At 39.5% G+C, this 25,247-nt stretch overlaps 1 protein-coding gene across 1 annotated transcript in view; it reads left to right on the forward strand.

Moving 5' to 3' along the window:
- The window catches only part of USP15 (ubiquitin specific peptidase 15), a 449,675-nt gene that overhangs the window by 332,346 nt on the left and 92,082 nt on the right, over nucleotides 1-25,247 (forward strand). The window contains exons 17-18 of the mRNA XM_053716753.1: nucleotides 7,213-7,328; nucleotides 21,081-21,225. Coding sequence (XP_053572728.1) covers nucleotides 7,213-7,328; nucleotides 21,081-21,225 — 261 coding nt within the window. The remainder of the gene's footprint in view (nucleotides 1-7,212; nucleotides 7,329-21,080; nucleotides 21,226-25,247) is intronic.

A 25,247-nucleotide genomic window follows, 5' to 3' on the forward strand; every position in this document is an offset into this window, starting at 1 on the left:
CAGATCATGAGGACGGAGAGCTTCAGTCTGTGGGTGACATCTCTGATTCGGGGAAACCTGATTCAGAGATTTCTAATTTTAAATTTAAGCTTGAGAACCTCTGTGTGTTGCTTGGGGAGGTATTAGCTGCTCTGAATGACTGTAACACAGTTGCAGTACCAGAGAAATTGTGTAGGCTGGATAAATACTATGCGGTACCGGTGTGTACTGATGTTTTTCCTATACCTAAAAGGCTTACAGAAATTATTAGCAAGGAGTGGGATAGACCGGGGGTGACTTTTTCCCCACCTCCTATATTTAGAAAAATGTTTCCAATAGACTCCACTACATGGGACTTATGGCAGATGGTCCCTAAGGTGGAGGGAGCAGTTTCTACTTTAGCAAAGCGTACTACTATCCCGGTTGAGGACAGTTGTGCTTTTTCAGATCCAATGGATAAAAAATTGGAGGGTTACCTTAAGAAGATGTTTATTCAACAAGGTTTTATTTTACAGCCCCTTGCATGCATTGCGCCTGTCACGGCCGCGGCAGCATTCTGGTTTGAGGCCCTGGAAGAGGCCATCCATACAGCTCCATTGACTGAAATTATTGACAAGCTTAGAATACTTAAGCTAGCTAACTCATTTGTTTCTGATGCCATTGTTCATTTGACTAAACTAACGGCTAAGAATTCCGGATTCGCCATCCAAGCGTGTAGGGCTAAACAGTCTAATTTTCGTGCCTTTCGAAATTTCAAGGTAGGTGCAGCATCAACTTCCTCCGCTTCAAAACAAGAGGGAACTTTTGCTCAATCTATGCAGGCCTGGAAACCTAACCAGTCCTGGAACAAAGGCAAGCAGGCCAGAAAGCCTGCTGCTGCCTCTAAGACAGCATGAAGGAACGGCCCCCTATCCGGCGACGGATCTAGTAGGGGGCAGACTTTCTCTCTTTGCCCAGGCGTGGGCAAGAGATGTTCAGGATCCCTGGGCGTTGGAGATCATATCTCAGGGATATCTTCTGGACTTCAAAGCTTCCCCTCCACAAGGGAGATTTCATCTTTCAAGGCTCTCTGCAAATCAAATAAAGAAAGAGGCATTCCTACGCTGTGTGCAAGACCTCCTAGTTATGGGAGTGATCCATCCAGTTCCGCGGACGGAACAAGGACAGGGTTTTTATTCAAATCTGTTTGTGGTTCCCAAAAAAGAGGGAACCTTCAGACCAATTTTGGATCTAAAGATGTTAAACAAATTCCTCAGAGTTCCATCTTTCAAAATGGAAACTATTCGGACCATCCTACCCATGATCCAAGAAGGTCAGTACATGACCACAGTGGACTTAAAGGATGCCTCAAGTGAAAAAATATAAAAATGAAATTAGAGGCGCCCTCATATACTAGCTGCTATTGTATTGCCAGTATTGATGTGCTAAACACTGCAACAAAGTGATGATCGTGAGACCTATCACTAATTGCTATGATATGTATCAATGCAATAAGTAGTGTAAAAAGCAAAATAACAGCCTACATATATATATAAATTATTAGACTCGAAAGATAATACTGTATATGAAATATACTACAATGATATGACTATCTCATTATCGGTTAAAACAAAAGATAGTCCACACTCTAAGAGATATTTCGAAAATCTCCAGGCAGCAGACTCATTCCAGATCGATGTTGGCAGTCACAGGTTCTGTTCAAAAAGAAAAAGAGAAGAGGCGCCAAATGGTGTGTATCGTTTAAAATTCAGCAGGCCAAGCCCCCAAATAAATCTTACTTACAAAATTTCCAGCACTTGAGAAGTGCCACAAATGCCTTCTGAACTATTAGCAGCCGTCCAGCTAGCTGAATTGTACCAGTATTGCTTCAATATTATGCTGTGTGAAACAAAAAACACAAAAGTGCCACAATAGTGTGTATCAGTGTGATCACTACCAAAAGCGCAAATATTGAAATGTACTCACAGGATATGGGGCACTTGAGAAGTGCCACAAAGACCTCCTGGACACTTATCAGCTGTCCAGCTCACTGCGTTCACCGGTATCCTCTGGGCTCAATTGTTCAGGTCACAAAGGCTCCAATACAGCACCTTGGGATTTACCTTCAGCTCAGTGTACTTATCAGTGCATATATGGCCAGAAAAATTAAATGCCAAAAAATGCCGTGCTACTCGTATAATACAAAAATGTTTATTGAAAACAATGTTACACAACGCGTTTCCCGGTTACTAAGACCGCTTCCTCAGGTGTATATTCAGATACAAAGTAGCAAAGTTTTATAGCCCTTGTCGGCGTCTATCCCAACCCCGGGCGCATGCGTGAGCAACTTCAAGTTCATTAGCCAATCCGTGCCTTTGGAAAACCATCTGAAATTTGATAGGTTACTATCCAGGGGCTTGGTTTGTTATACTTCTAACTATCGTGTGTATAAAGGGATTGAAATCAGCTCCCGATGTGTATTAATGGGGGTTAACCTTGTAAATAAACACATCGTGCGTGTCGATGATTACGTTATAGTGTCTGAGTATTACCTAAAAAATTTTAATTCGCCCCATTTTTCAGTATTTTTCGAGGTTGCTAAGATTGGGCTAAAGAAAGTTGATCATGCATTTACAAATCATGGATACGATAATGAATATATGCATTTCTCTATATTCCATATATACAGATATCTAAATACATTTACTAAATAAATGCCATTATTTTATAACATACATTTTCATTTAGTTAACATAGAACATAGATGCTGTTCTATGTTAACTAAATGAAAATGTATGTTATAACATAATGGCATTTATTTAGTAAATGTATTTAGATATCTGTATATATGGAATATAGAGAAATGCATATATTCATTATCGTATCCATGATTTGTAAATGCATGATCAACTTTCTTTAGCCCAATCTTAGCAACCTCGAAAAATACTGAAAAATGGGGCGAATTAAAATTTTTTAGGTAATACTCAGACACTATAACGTAATCATCGACACGCACGATGTGTTTATTTACAAGGTTAACCCCCATTAATACACATCGGGAGCTGATTTCAATCCCTTTATACACACGATAGTTAGAAGTATAACAAACCAAGCCCCTGGATAGTAACCTATCAAATTTCAGATGGTTTTCCAAAGGCACGGATTGGCTAATGAACTTGAAGTTGCTCACGCATGCGCCCTGGGTCGGGATAGACGCCGACAAGGGCTATAAAACTTTGCTACTTTGTATCTGAATATACACCTGAGGAAGCGGTCTTAGTAACCGGGAAACGCGTTGTGTAACATTGTTTTTAATAAACATTTTTGTATTATACGAGTAGCACGGCATTTTTTGGCATTTAATTTTTCTGGCCATATATGCACTGATAAGTACACTGAGCTGAAGGTAAATCCCAAGGTGCTGTATTGGAGCCTTTGTGACCTGAACAATCGAGCCCAGAGGATACCGGTGAACGCAGTGAGCTGGACAGCTGATAAGTGTCCAGGAGGTCTTTGTGGCACTTCTCAAGTGCCCCATATCCTGTGAGTACATTTCAATATTTGCGCTTTTGGTAGTGATCACACTGATACACACTATTGTGGCACTTTTGTGTTTTTTGTTTCACACAGCATAATATTGAAGCAATACTGGTACAATTCAGCTAGCTGGACGGCTGCTAACAGTTCAGAAGGCATTTGTGGCACTTCTCAAGTGCTGGAAATTTTGTAAGTAAGATTTATTTGGGGGCTTGGCCTGCTGAATTTTAAACGATACACACCATTTGGCGCCTCTTCTCTTTTTCTTTTTAAAGGATGCCTACCTTCACATACCGATTCACAAAGATCATCATCGGTTTCTAAGGTTTGCCTTTCTAGACAGGCATTACCAATTTGTAGCTCTTCCCTTCGGGTTGGCTACAGCCCCGAGAATCTTTACAAAGGTTCTGGGCTCACTTCTGGCGGTTCTAAGACCGCGAGGCATAGCGGTGGCTCCGTATCTAGACGACATCCTGATACAGGCGTCAAGCTTTCAAGTTGCCAAGTCTCATACAGAGATAGTTCTGGCATTTCTGAGGTCGCACGGGTGGAAAGTGAACGTGGAAAAGAGTTCTCTATCCCCACTCACAAGAGTCTCCTTCTTAGGGACTCTTATAGATTCTGTAGAAATGAAAATTTACCTGACGGAGTCCAGGTTATCAAAACTTCTAAATGCTTGCCGTGTTCTTCACTCCATTCCGCGCCCTTCGGTAGCTCAGTGTATGGAGGTAATCGGCTTAATGGTAGCTTCAATGGACATAGTGCCATTTGCGCGCCTTCATCTCAGACCGCTGCAATTATGCATGCTGAGTCAGTGGAATGGGGATTACACAGATTTGTCCCCTCTGCTAAATCTGGATCAAGAGACCAGAGATTCTCTTCTCTAGTGGTTGTCTCGGGTACACCTGTCCAAGGGTATGACCTTTCGCAGGCCAGATTGGACAATTGTAACAACAGATGCCAGCCTTCTAGGTTGGGGTGCAGTCTGGAATTCCCTGAAAGCACAGGGATCATGGACTCAGGAGGAGAAACTCCTTCCAATAAATATTCTGGAGTTAAGAGCGATATTCAATGCTCTTCTGGCTTGGCCTCAGTTAGCAACACTGAGGTTCATCAGATTTCAGTCGGACAACATCACGACTGTGGCTTACATCAACCATCAAAGGGGAACCAGGAGTTCCCTAGCGATGTTAGAAGTCTCAAAAATAATTCACTGGGCAGAGTACCACTCTTGCCACCTGTCAGCAATCCATATCCCAGGCGTGGAGAACTGGGAGGTGGATTTTCTTAGTCGTCAGACTTTCCATCCGGGGGAGTGTGAACTCCATCCGGAGGTGTTTGCTCAGTTGATTCATAGTTGGGGCAAACCAGAGTTGGATCTCATGGCGTCTCGCCAGAACGCCAAGCTTCCTTGTTACGGATCCAGGTCCAGGGACCCAGAAGCGACGCTGATAGATGCGCTAGCAGCGCCTTGGTTCTTCAACCTGGCTTATGTGTTTCCACCGTTTCCTCTGCTCCCTCGACTGATTGCCAAAATCAAACAGGAGAGAGCATCTGTGATTCTGATAGCACCTGCGTGGCCACGCAGGACTTGGTATGCAGACCTAGTGGACATGTCATCCTTTCCACCATGGACTCTGCCTCTAAGACAGGACCTTCTGATACAAGGTCCTTTCAATCATCCAAATCTAATTTCTCTGAGACTGACTGCATGGAGATTGAACGCTTGATTCTATCAAAGCGTGGCTTCTCCGAGTCAGTCATTGATACTTTAATACAGGCACGAAAGCCTGTTACCAGGAAAATCTACCACAAGATATGGAGTAAATATCTTTATTGGTGTGAATCCAAGACTTACTCATGGAGTAAAGTTAGGATTCCTAGAATATCGTCTTTTCTCCAAGAGGGCTTGGACAAAGGATTATCAGCTAGTTCCTTAAAGGGACAGATTTCTGCTCTGTCTATTCTTTTGCACAAGCGTCTGGCAGAGGTTCCAGACGTCCAGGCATTTTGCCAGGCTTTGGTTAGATTTAAGCCTGTGTTTAAACCTGTTGCTCCCCCGTGGAGCTTAAACTTGGTTCTTAAGGTTCTTCAAGGAGTTCCGTTTGAACCCCTTCATTCCATTGATATTAAACTTTTATCTTGGAAAGTTCTGTTTTTGATGGCTATTTCCTCGGCTCGGAGAGTCTCTGAGCTATCTGTCTTACAATGTGATTCTCCCTATCTGATTTTTCATGCAGATAAGGTAGTTCTGCGTACCAAACCTGGGTTTTTACCTAAGGTGGTTTCTAACAAGAATATCAATCAAGAGATTGTTGTTCCATCGTTGTGCCCTAATCCTTCTTCAAAGAAGGAACGTCTTTTACATAATCTGGACGTAGTCCGTGCCTTGAAGTTTTACTTACAAGCTACTAAGGATTTTCGTCAAACATCTTTCCTGTTTGTCGTTTACTCTGGACAGAGGAGAGGTCAAAAAGCTTTGGCAACCTCTCTTTCCTTTTGGCTTCGGAGCATAATAAGCCTAGCCTATGAGACTGCTGGACAGCAGCCCCCTGAAAGGATTACAGCTCATTCTACTAGAGCTGTGGCTTCCACCTGGGCCTTCAAAAATGAGGCCTCTGTTGAACAGATTTGCAAGGCTGCGACTTGGTCTTTGCTTCACACTTTTTCAAAATTTTACAAATTTGATACTTTTGCTTCTTCGGAGGCTGTGTTTGGGAGAAAGGTTCTTCAGGCAGTGGTTCCTTCCGCTTAATCCTGCCTTGTCCCTCCCATCATCCGTGTACTTTAGCTTTGGTATTGGTATCCCACAAGTAATGGATGATCCGTGGACTGGATACACTTAACAAGAGAAAACATAATTTATGCTTACCTGATAAATTTATTTCTCTTGTAGTGTATCCAGTCCACGGGCCGCCCTGTCCTTTTAAGGCAGGTCTAAATTTTAATTAAACTACAGTCACCACTGCACCCTATGGTTTCTCCTTTCTCGTCTTGTTTCGGTCGAATGACTGGATATGACAGTGAGGGGAGGAGCTATGTAGCAGCTCTGCTGTGGGTGATCCTCTTGCAACTTCCTGTTGGGAAGGAGAATATCCCACAAGTAATGGATGATCCGTGGACTGGATACACTACAAGAGAAATAAAGCATAAATTATGTTTTTGAGGTGATAGACTTTTCTGCTGGGGCTTTCACATCATCATGAGTCAGATATATAGTTTCTATGTAACATTTAGGTATGGCAGCTACTTGTCCTAAGACCTAAGCAAGAATTGTATCCCGCCTTTATCAATATATGGGTTTCCTTTGTACTGATACATCAGTACTGAATATGATACTATAAGAGTGTAGGGAACCAAACATATATGAAGTAATTATTTAATATCTTCATAATTAGTGATATCATAAAGAACACCCACACTGACACGTATGTGTGTTATAAGCTTGTCAGTTTTATAGGAATCGTATTTAGGGACATTCCTCTTTCTTCAAATAGATTGTAAGTTGGCAGTATGTAAACCTATTCCAGCAGAAAAGAGAGGGGGAGGTGTCCAAAGATTTTGGTTAGTTTCTCACCACTTCAAGTTGTCACAAAGTTTACCCATTAGTACAAAATATTTCACTGCAAGTATGGACAACTGTTATATCCTTATTATTAATTTTTACTTTTATTTTATTAAATCCGACCACTAAACATTATTTCCATATATTTGTAGGATTTCGAAAAACATGAAAGTATGGATTTTACTCCTCAGAAAAAGGCCTTCATGAAATTGAAAGACTGCATTGAACTTTTTACAACTAAGGAAAAATTGGGTGCTGAAGATCCTTGGTAAATATAACATAAATTATTCTGCTTTTTAACTTCTATTTTGTATTTTATTCAGTCTTCTGTTACTATTTTCTTCCCTTTGGGGCATCCCTGAAATCCTAAAAAGCATGTTCTACTCTAGATTTATTTGTATAGAGAAGTTACAACAATAATTACATAAGCAATCACTTTCTCACTAATGAAAAGGAAAAAGTATTCACTCAAAAACAAAGTCTTGAAAGAGCAAGGCTACTGCCTTCCTATAATGTAGCAGATATTGCCCTGTTGCTCAGGGTGACCTACATCCTGACATCCCAGAATTACTTTGGTAATGTTAAAATATATTGAATCTCATCATCCTCTCATATTGTTCCTCAAGTATGTATGTATGTATGTATGTGTATATATATATATATATATATATATATATATATATATATATATATATATATATATATATTTCTCTTACATGGTGTATCCAGTCCACGGATTCATCCTTACTTGTGGGATATTCTCATTCCCTACAGGAAGTGGCAAAGAGAGCACACAGCAGAGCTGTCCATATAGCTCCCCTCAGGCTCCGCCCCCCAGTCATTCTCTTTGCCGCTTTCACAAGTAGCATCTCCATGGGAGGGTAAAGAGTATGTGGTGTTAGATTTGTAGTTTTTATTTCTTCAATCAAGAGTTTGTTATTTTAAAATAGTGCCGGTTTGTACTATTTACTCTGAGGCAGAAAGTGATGAAGATTTCTGCTGAGAGGAAAAAGATTTTAGCATGTTGTAACTAAAATCCATTGCTGTTCCCACACAGGATTGTTGAGTACCGGAGAACTTCAGTTGGGGGGAACAGTTTGCAGGCTTAACTGCATAAGGTATGCTCAGTCACTTTTTTTCTAACAAGACTTAGTAATGCTAGAAGACTGACAGAAATCTCCATGTGGGAAGGTAAGCCATTTTCTGAGACTCAGTATAGAAGGATGGCTTAGTTAAAAGGGCTTAAATCACTGGTGGACACTGTTATGGGGAAAATCGATTATTTTTTACTATAATCTGACATTTGCACAAGTGTTTATTATGTTTGGAACACTTTTTAGGGGTTTTATAAGCCTGGCATAATTTTAGACACCTAATTTGGCTTAAGAAGGCCCCACAACTCCTGAGTGAAGATGGAGGGGGCCTAATTTTCGCGCCTCAATTGCGCAGTTCTTTTGCAAGACAGCTTCATGCAGCTTCACATGTAGAGTCCATAGATTACAGGAGGACTACAGGGAGGCTTATTTTCGTTCCAAAACTAATCCCCAAGGAAGGTAGTGTGTTAAACTGGTGGCCAGCTTCAATTTGCTCCGGTTTGGGCAATAAGGGGTTAATTGGCTTGAAACTTGGTGTGCAATCTTTTCAAAGCATTAGGATCATATGGTGTAAATTTCATAAAGATCGGATGTTTTTTTGAGATTTGGTAAAAAAGTGTGTGCTTTTTATTATTTAAAGGCACAGTAACGTTTTTTCAAAAAGTGTATTTTTCTGTATTTGAGTGCTATCTAAGTCTGTCTAACATGTCTGAGCCTACAGATAGACCTTGTTCTATGTGTTTAAAAGCCATGGCGGTACCCCCATTGCATTTGTGTTTAAAGTGTGCTAAGGTATCTAAACATTTTAATGACCATGCAGTGACACTTAAAAATGTAGCCCTAGATGATTCCTTGACGGAAGGTAATGAGGATAGTCCTCCTTCCTCTCCCCATGTGTCGACACCAGTTACGCCCGCGCAAGCGTTGCCTAGTACCTCTAGCGCTTGTGCCCTATTACATTACAACAATTAGTAGCAGTCATGGATAATTCCCTTGCGGCATTTCTATCCAAACTGCCAGTTGTTCCAAAACAGCGTGATAGCTCAGTTTTAAGAACAGAGGATGAACAATCAGAAGCTTTGGATGATTTGTCTGTTGTACCCTCACAACAATCTGAAGTGGCAGTGAGGGATGGTCTGTCAGAGGGAGAAATTTCTGACACAGGAAAAATTTCTCAGCGGGCAGATTCAGATTCTTTAGCGTTTAAATTTAAGCTGGAACACCTCTGCGTCCTGCTTAAGGAGGTTTTAGCTACGCTGAATGATTGTGACCCCATGGTGGTCCCAGAAAAATTGTGTAAAATGGACAGGTTTTTAGAGGTCCCTGTATACACTGATGCGTTTCCGATCCCGAAGAGGGTGGCGGATATTGTGACTAGGGAGTGGGAGAGACCAGGTGTACCTTTTGTTCCCCCCCTATCTTTAAGAAAATGTTTCCCATAAATGACCCCAGGCGGGACACATGGCAGACGGTTCCTAAGGTAGAGGGAGCAGTTTCAACACTTGCTAAGCGTACAACTATACCTATAGAAGACATTTGTGCTTTTAAAGACCCTATTTGCTGAAGAAAATGTTTGTTCAGCAAGGTTTCCTTCTTCAACCAATTGCCTGCATTATTCCTGTAACTACTGCAGCGGCTTTTGGTTTGAGGCACTGGAGGAGTCGCTCCAGAGGGAGACTTCATAGGACGAAGTCATGGATAGAATTCACGCTCTAAAGCTGGCTAATTCTTTTATCACTGATGCCGCTTTCCAATTAGTTAACTTAGTGGCGAAAATTTCACTTTTTGCCATTATGGCGCGAAGAGCGCTTTGGCTCAAATCGTGGTCGGCTGACGTGTCGTCCAAAACTAAGTTACTAAACATTCCTTTCAAGGGAAAGACCCTGTTTGGTCCCGAGTTGAAAGAAATTATTGCGGATATCACTGGGGGGAAGGGTCAATGCCCTCCGCAGGATAGACCATTTAAGGCCAGAAACAAGGCTAATTTTCGCTCCTTTTGCAGCTTCAGGAGCGGACCTGCTTCCACCTCTGCTGCCGCAAAGCAAGAGGGTAACGCTTCTCAGCCCAAAGCAACCTTGAAACCCTTGCAGGGCTGGAATAAGGGTAAACAGGCCAAGAAGCCTGCGCCTGCTGCCAAGACAGCATGAAGGGGTAGCCCCCGATCCGGGACCGGATCTAGTAGGGGGCAGACTTTCTCTCTTTGCTCAGGCTTGGGCAAGAGATGTTCCAGATCCCTGGGCATTAGAAATTGTTGCTCAGGGGTATCTTCTAGAATTCAAGGACTTTCCTACAAGGGGAAGGTTCCACATTTCTCGTTTGTCTTCAGACCAGACAAAGAAACAGGCATTCTTAGAAGATCTTCTAAAGATGGGAGTGATACACCCAGTTCCAATTGCAGAACAAGGACTGGGCTTTTACTCAAACCTGTTTGTAGTTCCCAAAAAGGAAGGAACTTTCAGGCCAATCCTGGATCTAAAAATTCTAAACAAATTCCTCAGAGTTCCATCTTTCAAAATGGAAACCATTCGGACAATCTTGCCGATGATCCAGGAAGGTCAATATATGACTACCGTGGATCTAAAGGATGCGTACCTACATATTCCTATCCACAAAGATCATCATCGGTTCCTAAGGTTCGCCTTTCTGGACACGCATTACCAGTTCGTGGCCCTTCCTTTCGGGTTGGCCACCACTCCCAGAATTTTCGCAAAGGTGCTAGGGTCTCTTCTAGTGGTACTAAGACCGCGGGGCATTGCAGTAGCACCTTACCTAGACGACATCTTAATACAGGCGTCGTCTTTTCACAGAGCCAAGGCTCATACGGACATTGTTCTGGCCTTTCTAAGGTCTCACGGGTGGAAGGTGAACGTAGAAAAAAGTTCTCTGTCCCCGCTCACAAGGGTTCCCTTCCTGGGAACACTAATAGACTCGGTGGGAATGAAAATCTTTCTGACAGAGGTCAGGAAGTCAAAGCTTTTGAATACTTGCCGAGTTCTTCATTCCATTCCTCGGCCTTCTGTGGCTCAGTGCATGGAGGTAATTCTTTTAATGGATGCGGCAATGGAAGTAGTCCCTTTTGGCCGAATTCATCTAAGACCACTGCAACTGTGCATGCTCAAACAGTGGAATGGGGATTATGCAGATTTGTCTCCTCAAATACAAATAGACCAGAAAACCAGAGACTCTCTTCTCTGGTGGTTGTCTCAGGATCACCTGTCTCAGGGAATGAGTTTTCCGCAGACCGGAGTGGATTATTGTCACGACCGATGCCAGTCTGTTAGGCTTAGGTGCGGTCTGGGACTCCCTGAAAGCTCAGGGTCTATGGTCTCGGGAAGAATCTCTTCTCCCGATAAACATTTTGGAACTGAGAGCGATATTCAATACGCTCCAGGCGCGGCCTCAACTAGCGGAGGCCAAATTCATCAGATTTCAGTCGGACAACATCACGACTATAGCATACATCAATCATCAGGGAGGAACAAAGAGTTCCCTAGCGATGAAGGAAGTAACCAAGATCATCAAATGGGCGGAGGATCACTCCTGCCATCTATCTGCAATTCACATCCCAGGAGTAGACAACTGGGAGGCGGATTTTCAGAGTTGTCAGACTTTCCATCCGGGGGAGTGGGAACTCCACCCGGAGGTTTTTGCTCAGCTGACCCAGCTATGGGGCATTCCAGAATTGGATCTGATGGCGTCCCGTCAGAACACCAAACTTCCCCTTTACGGATCCAGATCCAGGGATCCCAAGGCGGCATTGATAGATGCTTTAGTAGCGCCCTGGTCATTCAGTCTAGCTTATGTCTTTCCACCGTTTCCTCTTCTCCCTCGGCTAGTAGCCAGAATCAAACAGGAGAAGGCTTCGGTAATTCTGATAGCGCCTGCGTGGCCACGCAGGACTTGGTATGCAGACCTAGTGGACATGTCATCGGCTCCACCATGGAAACTGCCATCGAGGCAGGATCTTCTAATTCAAGGTCCATTCAAGCATCCAAATCTAGTTTCTCTGCAATTGACTGCTTGGAGATTGAACGCTTAATTCTAGCTAAGCGTGGGTTCTCTGAATCAGTTATAGATACTCTGATCCAGGCCAGAAAGCCTGTCACCAGGAAAATTTACCATAAGATATGGCGGAAATATCTTTGTTGGTGTGAATCCAAGGGTTACTCGTGGAGTAAGGTTAGGATTCCAAGGATATTGTCTTTTCTCCAAGGAGGATTGGAGAAAGGTTTGTCAGCTAGTTCCTTATAGGGACAGATATCTGCTCTGTCTATCCTGTTACACAAGCGTCTGGCAGCTGTACCAGACGTTCAGGCGTTTGCTCAGGCCTTAGTTAGAATCAAGCCTGTTTACAAACCTGTGGCTCCTCCATGGAGTCTAAATTTAGTTCTTTCAGTTCTTCAAGGGGTTCCGTTTGAACCTTTACATTCCATAGATATTAAGTTATTATCTTGGAAGGTTTTGTTTTTGGTAGCTATTTCTTCTGCTCGAAGAGTTTCTGAATTGTCTGCTTTGCAGTGTAATTCACCCTATCTGGTATTCCATGCAGATAAGGTTGTTTTGCGTACCAAACCTGGTTTCCTTCCAAAAGTTGTTTCTAATAAGAATATTAACCATTGTTAATATTAATCATTATTGTTCCTTCTCTGTGTCCTAATCCAGTTTCTAGGAAGGAACGACTGTTGCACAATCTTGATGTGGTTCGTGCTTTAAAATTATATTTAAAGGCAACTAAAGATTTCAGACAAACATCATCTTTGTTTGTTGTCTATTCTGGTAAGAGGAGAGGTCAGAAAGCGACTGCTACCTCTCTTTCCTTCTGGCTGAAAAGCATCATCCGATTGGCTTATGAGACTGCTGGATAGCAGCCTCCTGAACGAATTACAGCTCATTCCACTAGAGCTGTGGCTTCCACATGGGCTTTCAAGAATGAGGCTTCTGTTGAACAGAATTGTAAGGCAGCGACTTGGTCTTCACTGCATACATTTGCCAAATTTTACAAATTCGATACTTTTGCTTCTTCGGAGGCTTTTTTTGGGAGAAAGGTTTTGCAAGCAGTGGTGCCTTCCGTTTAGGTTACCTGACTTGTTCCCTCCCTTCATCCGTGTCCTAAAGCTTTGGTATTGGTATCCCACAAGTAAGAATGAATCCGTGGACTGGATACACCATGTAAGAGAAAACAGAATTTATGCTTACCTGATAAATTACTTTCTCTTACGGTGTATCCAGTCCACGGCCCACCCTGGCAATTAAGTCAGGTTCAAATTTAATTTTGTAAAACTACAGTCACCACTGCACCCTATGGTTTCTCCTTTTTCTCCTAACCATCGGTCGAATGGGGGGGCGGAGCCTGAGGGGAGCTATATGGACAGCTCTGCTGTGTGCTCTCTTTGCCACTTCCTGTAGGGAATGAGAATATCCCACAAGTAAGGATGAATCCATGGACTGGATACACCGTAAGAGAAAGTAATTTATCAGGTAAGGATAAATTCTGGTATGTATGTATGTGTATATATATATATATATATATATATATATAGTATAGAAAATATATAGATGTGTGGTAGTGCACAATTAAACTCTCAAATTCCAATAGAAATATAGAATGGAAAAGAAGGCGCCACCATAGTGTACGATCAATGGGTACAAACAAGTTTCAGATGCGCATGAAAAACTGGTACTTACAAGCTCCTTGACACTTGAGAAGTGTCACAAACGCCTTCTGGAACTTAATGAGTCGTCCAGCTAACTCCCACCACCGTCCTTGTTGACCCGTTCTATGGGGTATTCAGATAGATGCCGGATAACTTGCTCTCCCGATAACAATCTGCTTACTCAGGATACAATCTTTAGTTGGAGAAGGCCAAACCCGGTCGGCTCTTGTGTGCAGTTAGGACCGTATAGTGCCTTAAACAGCAAACTCCAGAATATATGTACAAAACTGCTACAATTTAATAAAATAAAGTTCGTGGATCCAACGTCTTATAAAACTTGACTTTATTTTATAATATAACACAATGTTTCTCGGTCTTGAATGACCGTTTCATCAGGTGTATATTGACATTAATGATACCACGAACTTATATTGCCGATTTGTCGGCGTCTGCTGTTTCCCAATGCGCATGTGTGTAGGTGTGTCCGGACTTAGTATTTCCCATTGGAGGACCCAATATGGGTGTGTGATTATTGTGGCGAATTGCTGCTTTCAATGATTCTATATCATGCCTAAAATAAAAACAAGACTTTTGTCTCTCATGTATCCCTAATAAGAAATTTATGTGTTGATCTTAATCTAAATATGGAATTTTACAATGGGTCTAAGTCCGGATTCACATTCACACATGGAACATATTATGCACACTGCATATGTAGCCTACGCATATGGGCTCGATACTATCTTGCAATTAAAAACAAATGAAATACATACTCAGATGCACATTTCTAAATTACTACTTAAAAATTACGAATAAAATTGGCTCCCTTATCTGAAAATTGACATTCTAACAGTGGAACCAAAAACAAAAACAAAACAAACCCAAAATGATTTTGGATTATTGGATTGAATGAATATGTCATTTAAAAAGTGTGTAACAATCAGTCGCATTAGAGTACCAATATGATGCCTATCTGATTACGCGGTATAAATCTAGATGGGGGATACATAACTTTCCTTTTTGTCAGATACTCAGATAGGTTATTTATATCTATAAAGGGGCAGAAGTCTTATGGACCTCAATTACATATGAACTATATGCAACTGTAAACTATGGGACTTATAGTGTTAATAGACATAATATCAAACATTATATGTAATGAACATAGTAAAAAATATATAAAAAACATATATAAAATATATAATATAAAATATATACATTATAAATTACAAATATTGTATTAATATTGAATAAATATAGAATACAAATAAAAATAAAAAATATAAAAGAATATATCTAGGAGTAGGGGGAACTCTAATTCTCTTGATGGGTGGGTCGCTTATAGCTGGTAGCTCTGTGTAGCAGAACCTATATTGTGTCACATGATGGACCCACAAAATTGGCCCTACGTATAACCTGTATGTAATAATCTAGGTTATTGACATATGATTTAGGTTATTGACCACAGAGCCAGCAGCATTTGAATCTCACTGAGGAACGCTGAAACGCTGAAGGGTACATGGCGGTAAGCAAGTGAAGCAGCCCCATTGCAGCAACAAAGACTCTTCCTTTGCCTAACTGCTACAACAGGTACTGAAATAATAGTCCTTTATATTGGCTTTAAAGTCTTGCAGCTGACAGCCGGGTCTGTCCCGCCAAGGTACAGTGTGCGTTATATCTTCAGAAAGACACTGCATACATATCTCTCACAAGTTTAACCATAAAAGGAATCACAAGCATAAATCTTGCAATCAAGCTGTTACATTGTACAAAAGGAAAGTTAAGAAACTGTGTCCAGATCCAGAGCGTGTGTTAACACTGAGAGCTTGGAAACTGAACAGTTACTTGTTAATAACAGCTGCAACATTGGGGCCCCATAACAATCAAAGGACTAGTTTTGTTTACTAAGTTCTTTATTTACCTGTCTCCCAGTTACATTTGCAATATTGATATTATGTGTATATGGATACTGTGTATATGGTGCATACAAGTCTGTGAGATATATTTCAATGAATAGCTGGCCAGCCTGTTCTAAATACCTGTATATTTTAGTTGGTGTGTATTCCGCTTTAAAGGAATAGGGTGGAGGGTAGACGTTCTGATTTACGGTTGTTCAGAATTACATAGTAATAAAACTCTGTTTAACTAAGTGCGGCCTGTGTCCCTCTTTGATTGACTGATAATTTTTCGCTCAATCCTTCTTTTATATTGTATTGCATATATATATATATATATGTATATATATATATATATATATATATATATATATATATATATATATATATATATACTGTATATATATATGTATATATATGTATATATACATATATATATATATATATACTGTATATATATATATATATATGTATGTATATATAGATATATATGTATGTATATATAGATATATATATATATAGATATATATATATATATATATATATATATATATATATATATATATATATATATATATATATATATATATATATATATATATATATAGATATATATATATTGATATATATACGGAAGCAAAAACTTGCACTCACTGGTCTTTTCAAACACCAAACATTTATTGTAACGTTTCAGAGACAAAGTATCCCCTTCCTCAGACAAAAGTGAAATGGCAATACATGCAGTATAAAAAAGCAAACAAAGTGATAACCCCTCCCCCCAATTAAGACAAAAAAAAACGCCAAAACTGTAGTCATAACAACCACATAAACCAAAGTGACAGTGTTGATATTCATAACAACTTAATCTGGAAAAGTTCATTCCTCAAGCTGTCAAGTGGTTGAATATTGGAGTGCAAAACACTATCGCCTAGATTTAGAGTTTTGCGGCCAAAGGGGTGCGTTAGCTACGCGTGTTTTTTTCCCCCCGCACCTTTTAAATACCGCTGGTATTTAGAGTTCTCTGAAGGGCTGCGTTAGGCTACAAAAAGGAACGTAGAGCATAATGTTCAGCCACTTCAACTCTAAATACCAGCGTTGCTTACTGTAGCGGCCAGCTTGAAAAATGTGCTTGTGCACGATATCCCCATAGGAAACAATGGGGCAGTTTAAGCTGAAAAAAGCAGCTTTCAGCTCCTAACGCAGCCCCATTGTTTCGTATGGGGAAACACTCTCTAAGTCTGCACCTAACACCCTAACATGAACCCCGAGTCTAAACACCCCTAACCTTACACTTATTAACCCCTAATCTGCCGCCCCCGCTATCGCTGACACCTGCATTTTATTATTAACCCCTAATCTGCCGCTCCGTACACCGCCGCCAGCTACATTATACCTATGTACCCCTAATCTGCTGTCCCTAACATCGCCGACACCTACATTATAATTATTAACCCCTAATCTGCCCCCCCCCCCCCCAACGTCGCCGCTACCTTGCCTACACTTATTAACCCCTAATCTGCCGACCGGACCTCGCCGCCACTATAATAAATGTATTAACTCCTAAATCGCCGCACTCCCGCCTCGCAAACCCTATAATAAATTTTATTAACCCCTAATCTGCCCTCCCTAACATCGCCGACACCTAACTTCAAGTATTAACCCCTAATCTGCCGACCGGACCTCGCCGCTACTCTAATAAATGTATTAACCCCTAAAGCTAAGTCTAACCCTAATACTAACACCCCCCCTAAGTTAAATATAATTTTAATCTAACAAAATAAATTAACTCTTATTAAATAAATTATTCCTATTTAAATCTAAATACTTACCTGTAAAATAAACTCTAATATAGCTACAATATAACGAATAATTATATTGTAGCTATTTTAGGATTTATATTTATTTTACAGGCAACTTTGTATTTATTTTAACTAGGTACAATAGCTATTAAATAGTTAACTATTTAATAGCTACCTAGTTAAAATAATTTCAAAATTACCTGTAAAATAAATCCTAACCTAAGTTACAATTAAACCTAACACTACACTATCAATAAATAAATTAACTAAACTACCTACAATTACCTACAATTAAATCAACTAAACTAAATTAAAAAATAAAACAAACACTAAATTACAAAAAATAAAAAAAAATCAAGAATTTTAAACTAATTACACCTACTCTAAGCCCCATAAAAAAATTACAAAGCCCCCCAAAATAAAAAAATGCCCTATCCTATTCTAAAATAAAAAGTTAACAGCTCTATTACCTTACCATAAATACCTTACCATACCTTAAAAGGGCCTTTTGGGGGGCATGCCCCAAAGAAAACAACTCTTTTGCCTGTAAAAAAAACATACAATACCCCCCTCACAACATTACAACCCACCACCCACATACCCCTAATCTAACCCACCCAAACCCCCCTTAAAAAAACCTAACACTAAGCCCCTGAAGATCTTCCTACCTTATATTCACCCAGCCGGGTATCACCGATCCGTCCAGAAGAGGGTCCGAAGTCTTCATCCTATCCGGGCAGAAGAGCTCCTCCAGAGGGTCCGAAGTCTTCATCCTATCCGGGCAGAAGAGGACATCCGGACCGGCAGACATCTTCATCCAGGCAGCATCTTCTATCTTCTTCAATCCGGCGTGGAGCGGGACCATCTTGAAGCAGCTGACGCGGAGCCATCCTTCTTCACCAACGGACTAACGACGAATGAAGGTTCCTTTAAATGACGTCATCCAAGATGGCGTCGCTCGAATTCCGAGGGGGGGTGTTAGGGTTAGGGTTAGACTTAGCTTTAGGGGTTAATACATTTATTAGAGTAGCAGCGAGGTCCGATCAGCAGATTAGGGGTTAATAAGTGTAGGTAGGTAGCGGCGACGTTGAGAGGGGCAGATTAGGGGTTAATAAATATTATGTAGGTGTCGGCGATATTAGGGGCAGCAGAATAGGGGTACATAGGGATAATGTAGGTTGCGGCGGTGTGCGGTCGGCAGGTTAGGGGTTAAAAAAATTTATTATAGTGGCGGCAATGTGAGGGGGGCCTCAGTTTAGGGGTACATAGGTAGTTTATGGGTGTTAGTGTACTTTAGAGCACAGTAGTTAAGAGCTTTATGAACCGGCGTTATCCCATAAAGCTCTTAACTCCTGACTTTTTTCTGCGGCTGGAGTTTTGTCATTAGAGTTCTAACGCTCACTTCAGCCAAGACTCTAAATACCGGCGTTAGGAAGATCCCATTGAAAAGATAGGATACGCAATTGGCGTTAGGGGATCTGCGGTATGGAAAAGTCGCGGCTGGAAAGTGAGCGTTAGACCCTTTCCTGACTGACTCTAAATACCAGCGGGCGGCCAAAACCAGCGTTAGGACCCCTTAACGCTGGTTTTGACGGCTAACGCAGAACTCTAAATCTAGGCGTATGTAAATGTGAAACATGAAAGTTAAAATAAACCTAAGCAAATCCAACTTATATGGAATCCTACAGTTATTATTTACATATGTGAGAGGTAATTTCACAAGCATATCCCATTCTGAACTATTCAATAAGGGAGAAGTGGAAGGCACACAATCACACATGGATCTCACTGCCCATATGCTCAGATGCTTATGACCCGGTGCACACACATCACTCACACAATAATTAGCATATCAGAGTTATGTGAGGGTTATGCTGGTGCTACGCCAGCTCATGTTGAATATATTACTGCCATATGAAAACAGTGATTTATAATTAGCCAGACTCACTGTGTGCCCGGATCGTTAGTCAGGTCACTTAGAGTCGAGTGCACATTCTAGTGCGGTCACGCCAAACGCCGGAAGTGAAGGGGGACGTGTACTGACGTCACATAACCCAGGCAACCAGAGAAACAGAGCGCAAAGTCAGCGCAAGAACGGAAAAACTAATGTGCTTCATAAGAGAGGCAAAAAGAGGTCCTGTATCAAATGGGAACAAGAATAAAACATTAAGTAAAAACACCAACATCACTAAGAGCGAACGATTAAAGGAATAATTAGTAAACCTTATTAAACAGTAGTGGGCTTGTATGGTACGGTTCCTAGTAATAAGGAACCATAAATACACACGGAAAAAAATATATAAAACCAGTGAGTGCAAGTTTTTGTTTCCGTTATCTACTATCCACTAGCACCCTGGCAGCTGAATTTGGAAGTGAGAGTGCTCATCTATGGGTTTATATATATTTTATATATATATATATATATATATATATATATATATATATATATATATATATATATATATATATATATACTGTGTATATATATACAGGTGGCCCTCGTTTTACAACGGTTCAATTTCACAGTTTCAGAATAACAACCTTTTTTCCCAGTCATGTGACTGCTATTGAAAAGCATTGAGAAGCAGTGCATTTATTAAAATAGCCAGTAGGTGGAGCTGTCCGCTTGTGTTGCAGCAAAGCCAAGCAAGCTGAAATTAATCAGTTTAACCAGACGTGAGCTATCGAGCAGATTTCAAATGAACAAGATCTTCCTGTCTATAAATCAGTCCCGATTCAAATGCATAGAAAGAACTGTTTGCAGAAAAATGCAAGTGAAGTCTTTGTTGTGTGATTATTTTATTAGGTTTATAATGCTGTTTAGCATTTAAAGTCTTCATTTCAAAGCTTTAAAAATAATCTATTAGGTGTTACTTATGACAATTTTGAGAGGGGCCTGGAACCTAACTCCCTCACTTCCCATTGACTTACATTATAAAGTGGGTTTCAATTTACAACGTTTTCGATTTACAACCATTCCTTCTGGAACCTAACCCCGGCGTAAACTTAGGGCTACCTGTATATATAAATTGAATAAAGTATTTGGATAGTAGTTTCTAATTTGTGCTTTTTCTAACTCTTTTGGTGGGCTGTTTTTGACAAATACTGGATTAAAGGAATTTAGATAGAGATATAAAGATAGATTATACATGTCATTTTTATAGTTTAGGGCTAAGAAATGCAGCACAATAAAGTGATACACGTTGGAATTAAAACAAGGGGGGAAAGTCAGTGATTTAATAGAAAAGGGTTGCATAAAAGTTCATAAGCCTTATCATAAAATATAGAAACAATGAATACAAAATAAAAAATGTGAACTTTTTATGTAAAGCAATGCTTTTTCTTGATAGTTACTAGTTCACTCAATGTTAAAGATAATAAAAATCCATATGTCCTTCTGGTCCACTGCAATTACTTCTTGCCCAAGACTAGTGGAAATCTCCAGCCCTGTATATATCAAATTTGTGTTTTGTTTTTGTATTTATTAGCTTTGATAACATTTCTGCTTTGAAGTATGGTTTAGCGAATGTCATGGTATTTTAGCTAGTGCGTAATATTAATAATATGTTTTAATTTAGGTATTGCCCAAATTGTAAAGAACATCAGCAAGCAACCAAAAAATTGGATCTTTGGTCCTTGCCTCCAGTCCTTGTGGTTCACTTGAAGCGCTTCTCTTATAGTAGATATATGAGGGATAAATTAGATACACTAGTTGACTTTCCTGTAAGGTAAGAATAATGAAATTTACAATGAGAATGACAATTTGTTAAATAATTAAGTCATATGTTACATAAACAATGTAAAGTATGCCACTGTGTTTCTGCCATTAGCTAGTGTTCGTAATAGTATCTATATTCAACAAATTAGAGAATTAATTTATATTAAAGGGATAGGAAAGTCAAAATTAAACTTGCATGATTCAGATAGAGCCTGCAATGTTAAGACACTTTTAAATTCACTTCTATTTTCAAATGTGCTTTGTTCTCTTGGTATCCCTTGTTGAAAAATAATATGCACATATCCTACACTAGTGGGAGCTAGCTGATAATTTGTCTCTTGTGATTGGCTAACTAGATGTGTTCAGCTATCTGCCAGTAGTGCAATGCTGTTCCTTCAGCAAAGGATAACAAGAGAATGAAGAAAATTTGATAATAGAAGTAAATTGGAAAGTTATTTGAAATTGTATGTTCTATCTAAATCATGAAATACATTTGTGGGGTTTCCTTTCCCTTTAACAATTTAGTATTCTGTATCTGTTCATGCAAAAGAAAAATGTATATTAGTAATATAACTAATACATGTTACTAAATAACAGGACTTGTATATAATATACAAATTCATCTCTACAGTTATACTGTTATTTTTATATAGTTAAACATATTTTTTTAAATAGAGTTTCATGGCTAAACATTGTATAAAATGTGTACCTTTCTGAGAAGCATTTATAATTCTGTGTATTATATATTTGCTTTAAAGGAATATTGACAGGCAAAATTGTAAAATGATGTAAGACTAATGCTGAGACACCTACATGTAGTTGTGTTGATAAAAATGTAATCTCCAGCATTTTGTTATTAACTGTTTACTTAAAAATCTGGAATTATGGCTGTGTAACCAAATAGGAAAAATCAGCCCTTGATGCAACAGTTTTTAAAATTATACAATGGCTAATACAACAGTAAATGCTTAAAACTATATTATTTTATGTTCTTTTTAATGTATAAATAACCTGCTTAACTTGGTGAAAATTTCTCCTTTTAAAAGCATCAAAAACTTATGACTGCTTTGCATATTTATAATCCTATTAATATAATTATCTTATTGTTAAACATTTTTTTCCCAAAACGGTTCTATACTTTGATTCATGATCTATTAAAATATAATTATAATCTCTACTATAATTGAACTTAATGACAAGCAATACCAGAAGATCTGTGGCTGCAAGCCGTTTGTGTGAGAGATGCCCTTTACACAAATACACTATGGCCGTGTGCAGGCAGAAAACAGCGAACTCCCCACGCTGAAAGCACAAGTACAAAGGAAGCTGCCTCACTCATTTGCTGAATAAAAAAAGTATACAATTTATTGAGTCAGTGGTTAAAAATATATGAAGTTACAAATGGAGGTAACAAAGATACAACCAACTTACGCGTTTTGTGCCCAAACACGGAGCTTACTCATAGATGACGTATGCAAATACCAAAGAGGTATTTAAACCCGGTTCAACTGATCATATGTTAATCTCCATACGGGAACAATTTTTCTTCATAAAAAAAAACAGATTGCAAAGTTGATTAAAAAACAAAGTATTCCCCCCAAAATTTCCCCACACCCCAAAGAAAACTGTTTAATATTCTAAGCAATAGCTTTAAGATCCTCTTGGCCAGAAATTGGAAGAGTAACAAAGTCCCATCGTTACCTGAATGGCTACAGGAATGCAATAACACTCTTTCATTAGAAGAATTTTATTTTATGAAAACCAAGAACCTAGATACCTGTGCACAAATACAAGCACTCTGGGAAGCATATCATAGAAACAAAAATCAGCTTCCACTGATCCAGACTCCATCCTCTCCCTAGAGCAAGGGTTTCCAAACTTGGCTCTCCAGAGGTTTTGGAACTGCATTTCCCATGATGCTCAGCTAGATAAAATGCTGACTGAGCATCATGGGAAATGTAGTTCCAAAACCTCTGAAGGACCAAGTTTGGAAACCCCTGCCCTAGAGGTAAGCGGCGACTCATCCTCTAAGGTCCCCCCTCTATATCACATTTACTCCGTTTTCTGCAGGCTTGTTACTTTGGTGCCACACAATAATTACTATTTGTCAGGTTACAAACAATACACCTCCTCTCAGCCACAAGCTTATAGGCTAATATGGATATCTGTCAATTCCTTTGCATATGTTTTCTTTTTGTTTGTTTTTCTTTTCATTTTCTGAATGTTTACAAAAAATGTAAATGACCAATGCTTTTGCGATTTGTTATTGTATTCTGTATGCTCCTGGTCATCAATAAAAATATTTGGGAAAAAAAACAAAAAAAAATACAAAGTATCAAAGTTATACTATACATTTAATCCAGTGCTATTTCCTCATACTCTAAAAGAAACTCAAGTATATAAGCAATATTGAAACATTTTAAAGGTTAACAAACAAATACCGTCATCATTGCTTTCTGCTCACAAACAATAGATGAGTCAATAGATTTCATATTTCAGAGTTTTAATATTGCTTTCTTTTACAAGATATACAGAGTCCACGGGTTTCATCCTTTACTTGTGGGATATATTCCTCTTGCTAACAGGAAGTGGCAAAGAGCACCACAGCAGAGCTGCTATATAGCTCCTCCCCTAACTCCTCCCCCCAGTCATTCTCTTTGCCTATGCATAGCAATAGGAAGGGTAAAGTTTATGTGGTGATAAAAAGATAGTTTAGTTTTTCTTCAATCAAGAATTTTTTATTTTAAATGGTACCAGTGTGGACTGTTTTACTCTGGCATGATAGGGATGAAGAATCATGCCTTGAGTCTGATGATCTTAGCAGTAGTAACTAAGATCAATGTTTGTTCCCACTAGTGATGCTGAGGAAGTACAGGAGAAGTCTTTAGTATGGGGGAACATTTTCTTGCTGCAAGCAATTTCAAGGTATGTACAGTCCTTTATATTCTGAGGAAACATGATATATCAGAATCTGGCTGACCTATTCCCCATGAAAAGGGTGATACTGTGGTAGCCTATATATTTTTATCCCAGTCTAAATTCCTAGGGATACTTAAGGGCTATGTTGTTAGACACTGGGGCAGCCTAGGCAACCTTCTGTTAACGATATATGGAGGTTTTTTTGAGGCTGAGTTGTATAATTTCTGTGGGGTTCACATGGCAGATTTATTTAAAAGCACATATGTACATATGTTCGTTGAAAACGCTTCCCATGCGGTTTTCTTTATTTTTGGCCCATCGGTCAGGATAGGCGGGGGCCTATTTTCAATCTTTAGTGCGCAGTTTGTTTTCTGGAGAGACGCAGCCATTAGCTCCAGTTGGACCCAGACTGTGCGGCTGTACTTTGAAGTGAGACCGGATAGTTTTGACAGGTCTTGGGGGCAGGTAGGTAGGCAGGTAGGCGCCACAGCAGAGCTGTGGCGAGGTGCAGAAGTCATTAAACAATTGTCTGCAGTTTGTTGGTTTCCTGCCTAATTTGCTTAAATTTAATTTATCTCTCCTTTTACTTGTGGTGCAACACCCGATGCCACACTAGACTCTAAAAATCATTAAATTGGTCATTTTGATTGTCGTTTTAACGATTTTGCAAAACAGTTTACACTTTTTTTATCTTAAAGGAGCAGTAACCATTTTTTTTGTGCTGAATGTTTTTTCACATATTATAAGGTTGGGAAAGATTTGTGCTATTATTACTAGTCTGTACAACATGTCTGACATGGGAAGTCAGTGTTTTATGTGTTTAGAAGCCATGGTGGAACCCCATCTTACATTGTGCCATTTGTGCACTGAAAAGGCCTTACACTGTAAAGATCATATATTTATTTTTTTTTAAATACTTTTTATTGAGGTTAAATGCATAATACATAACATAAGAAAGGAATCACATCATACATTTCGATGAGAATACCAAATCATGCCTAAAGCCTCGCAGAGGAATTCAGGCCTACCAAAAATAAATACACTCAACCTCATATTTCTCTTGTAAGGTGTATCCAGTCCACGGATCATCCATTACTTGTGGGATATT

This window comes from Bombina bombina, chromosome 6 (genome assembly GCF_027579735.1).
Source record: "Bombina bombina isolate aBomBom1 chromosome 6, aBomBom1.pri, whole genome shotgun sequence".
NCBI lineage: Eukaryota > Metazoa > Chordata > Amphibia > Anura > Bombinatoridae > Bombina > Bombina bombina.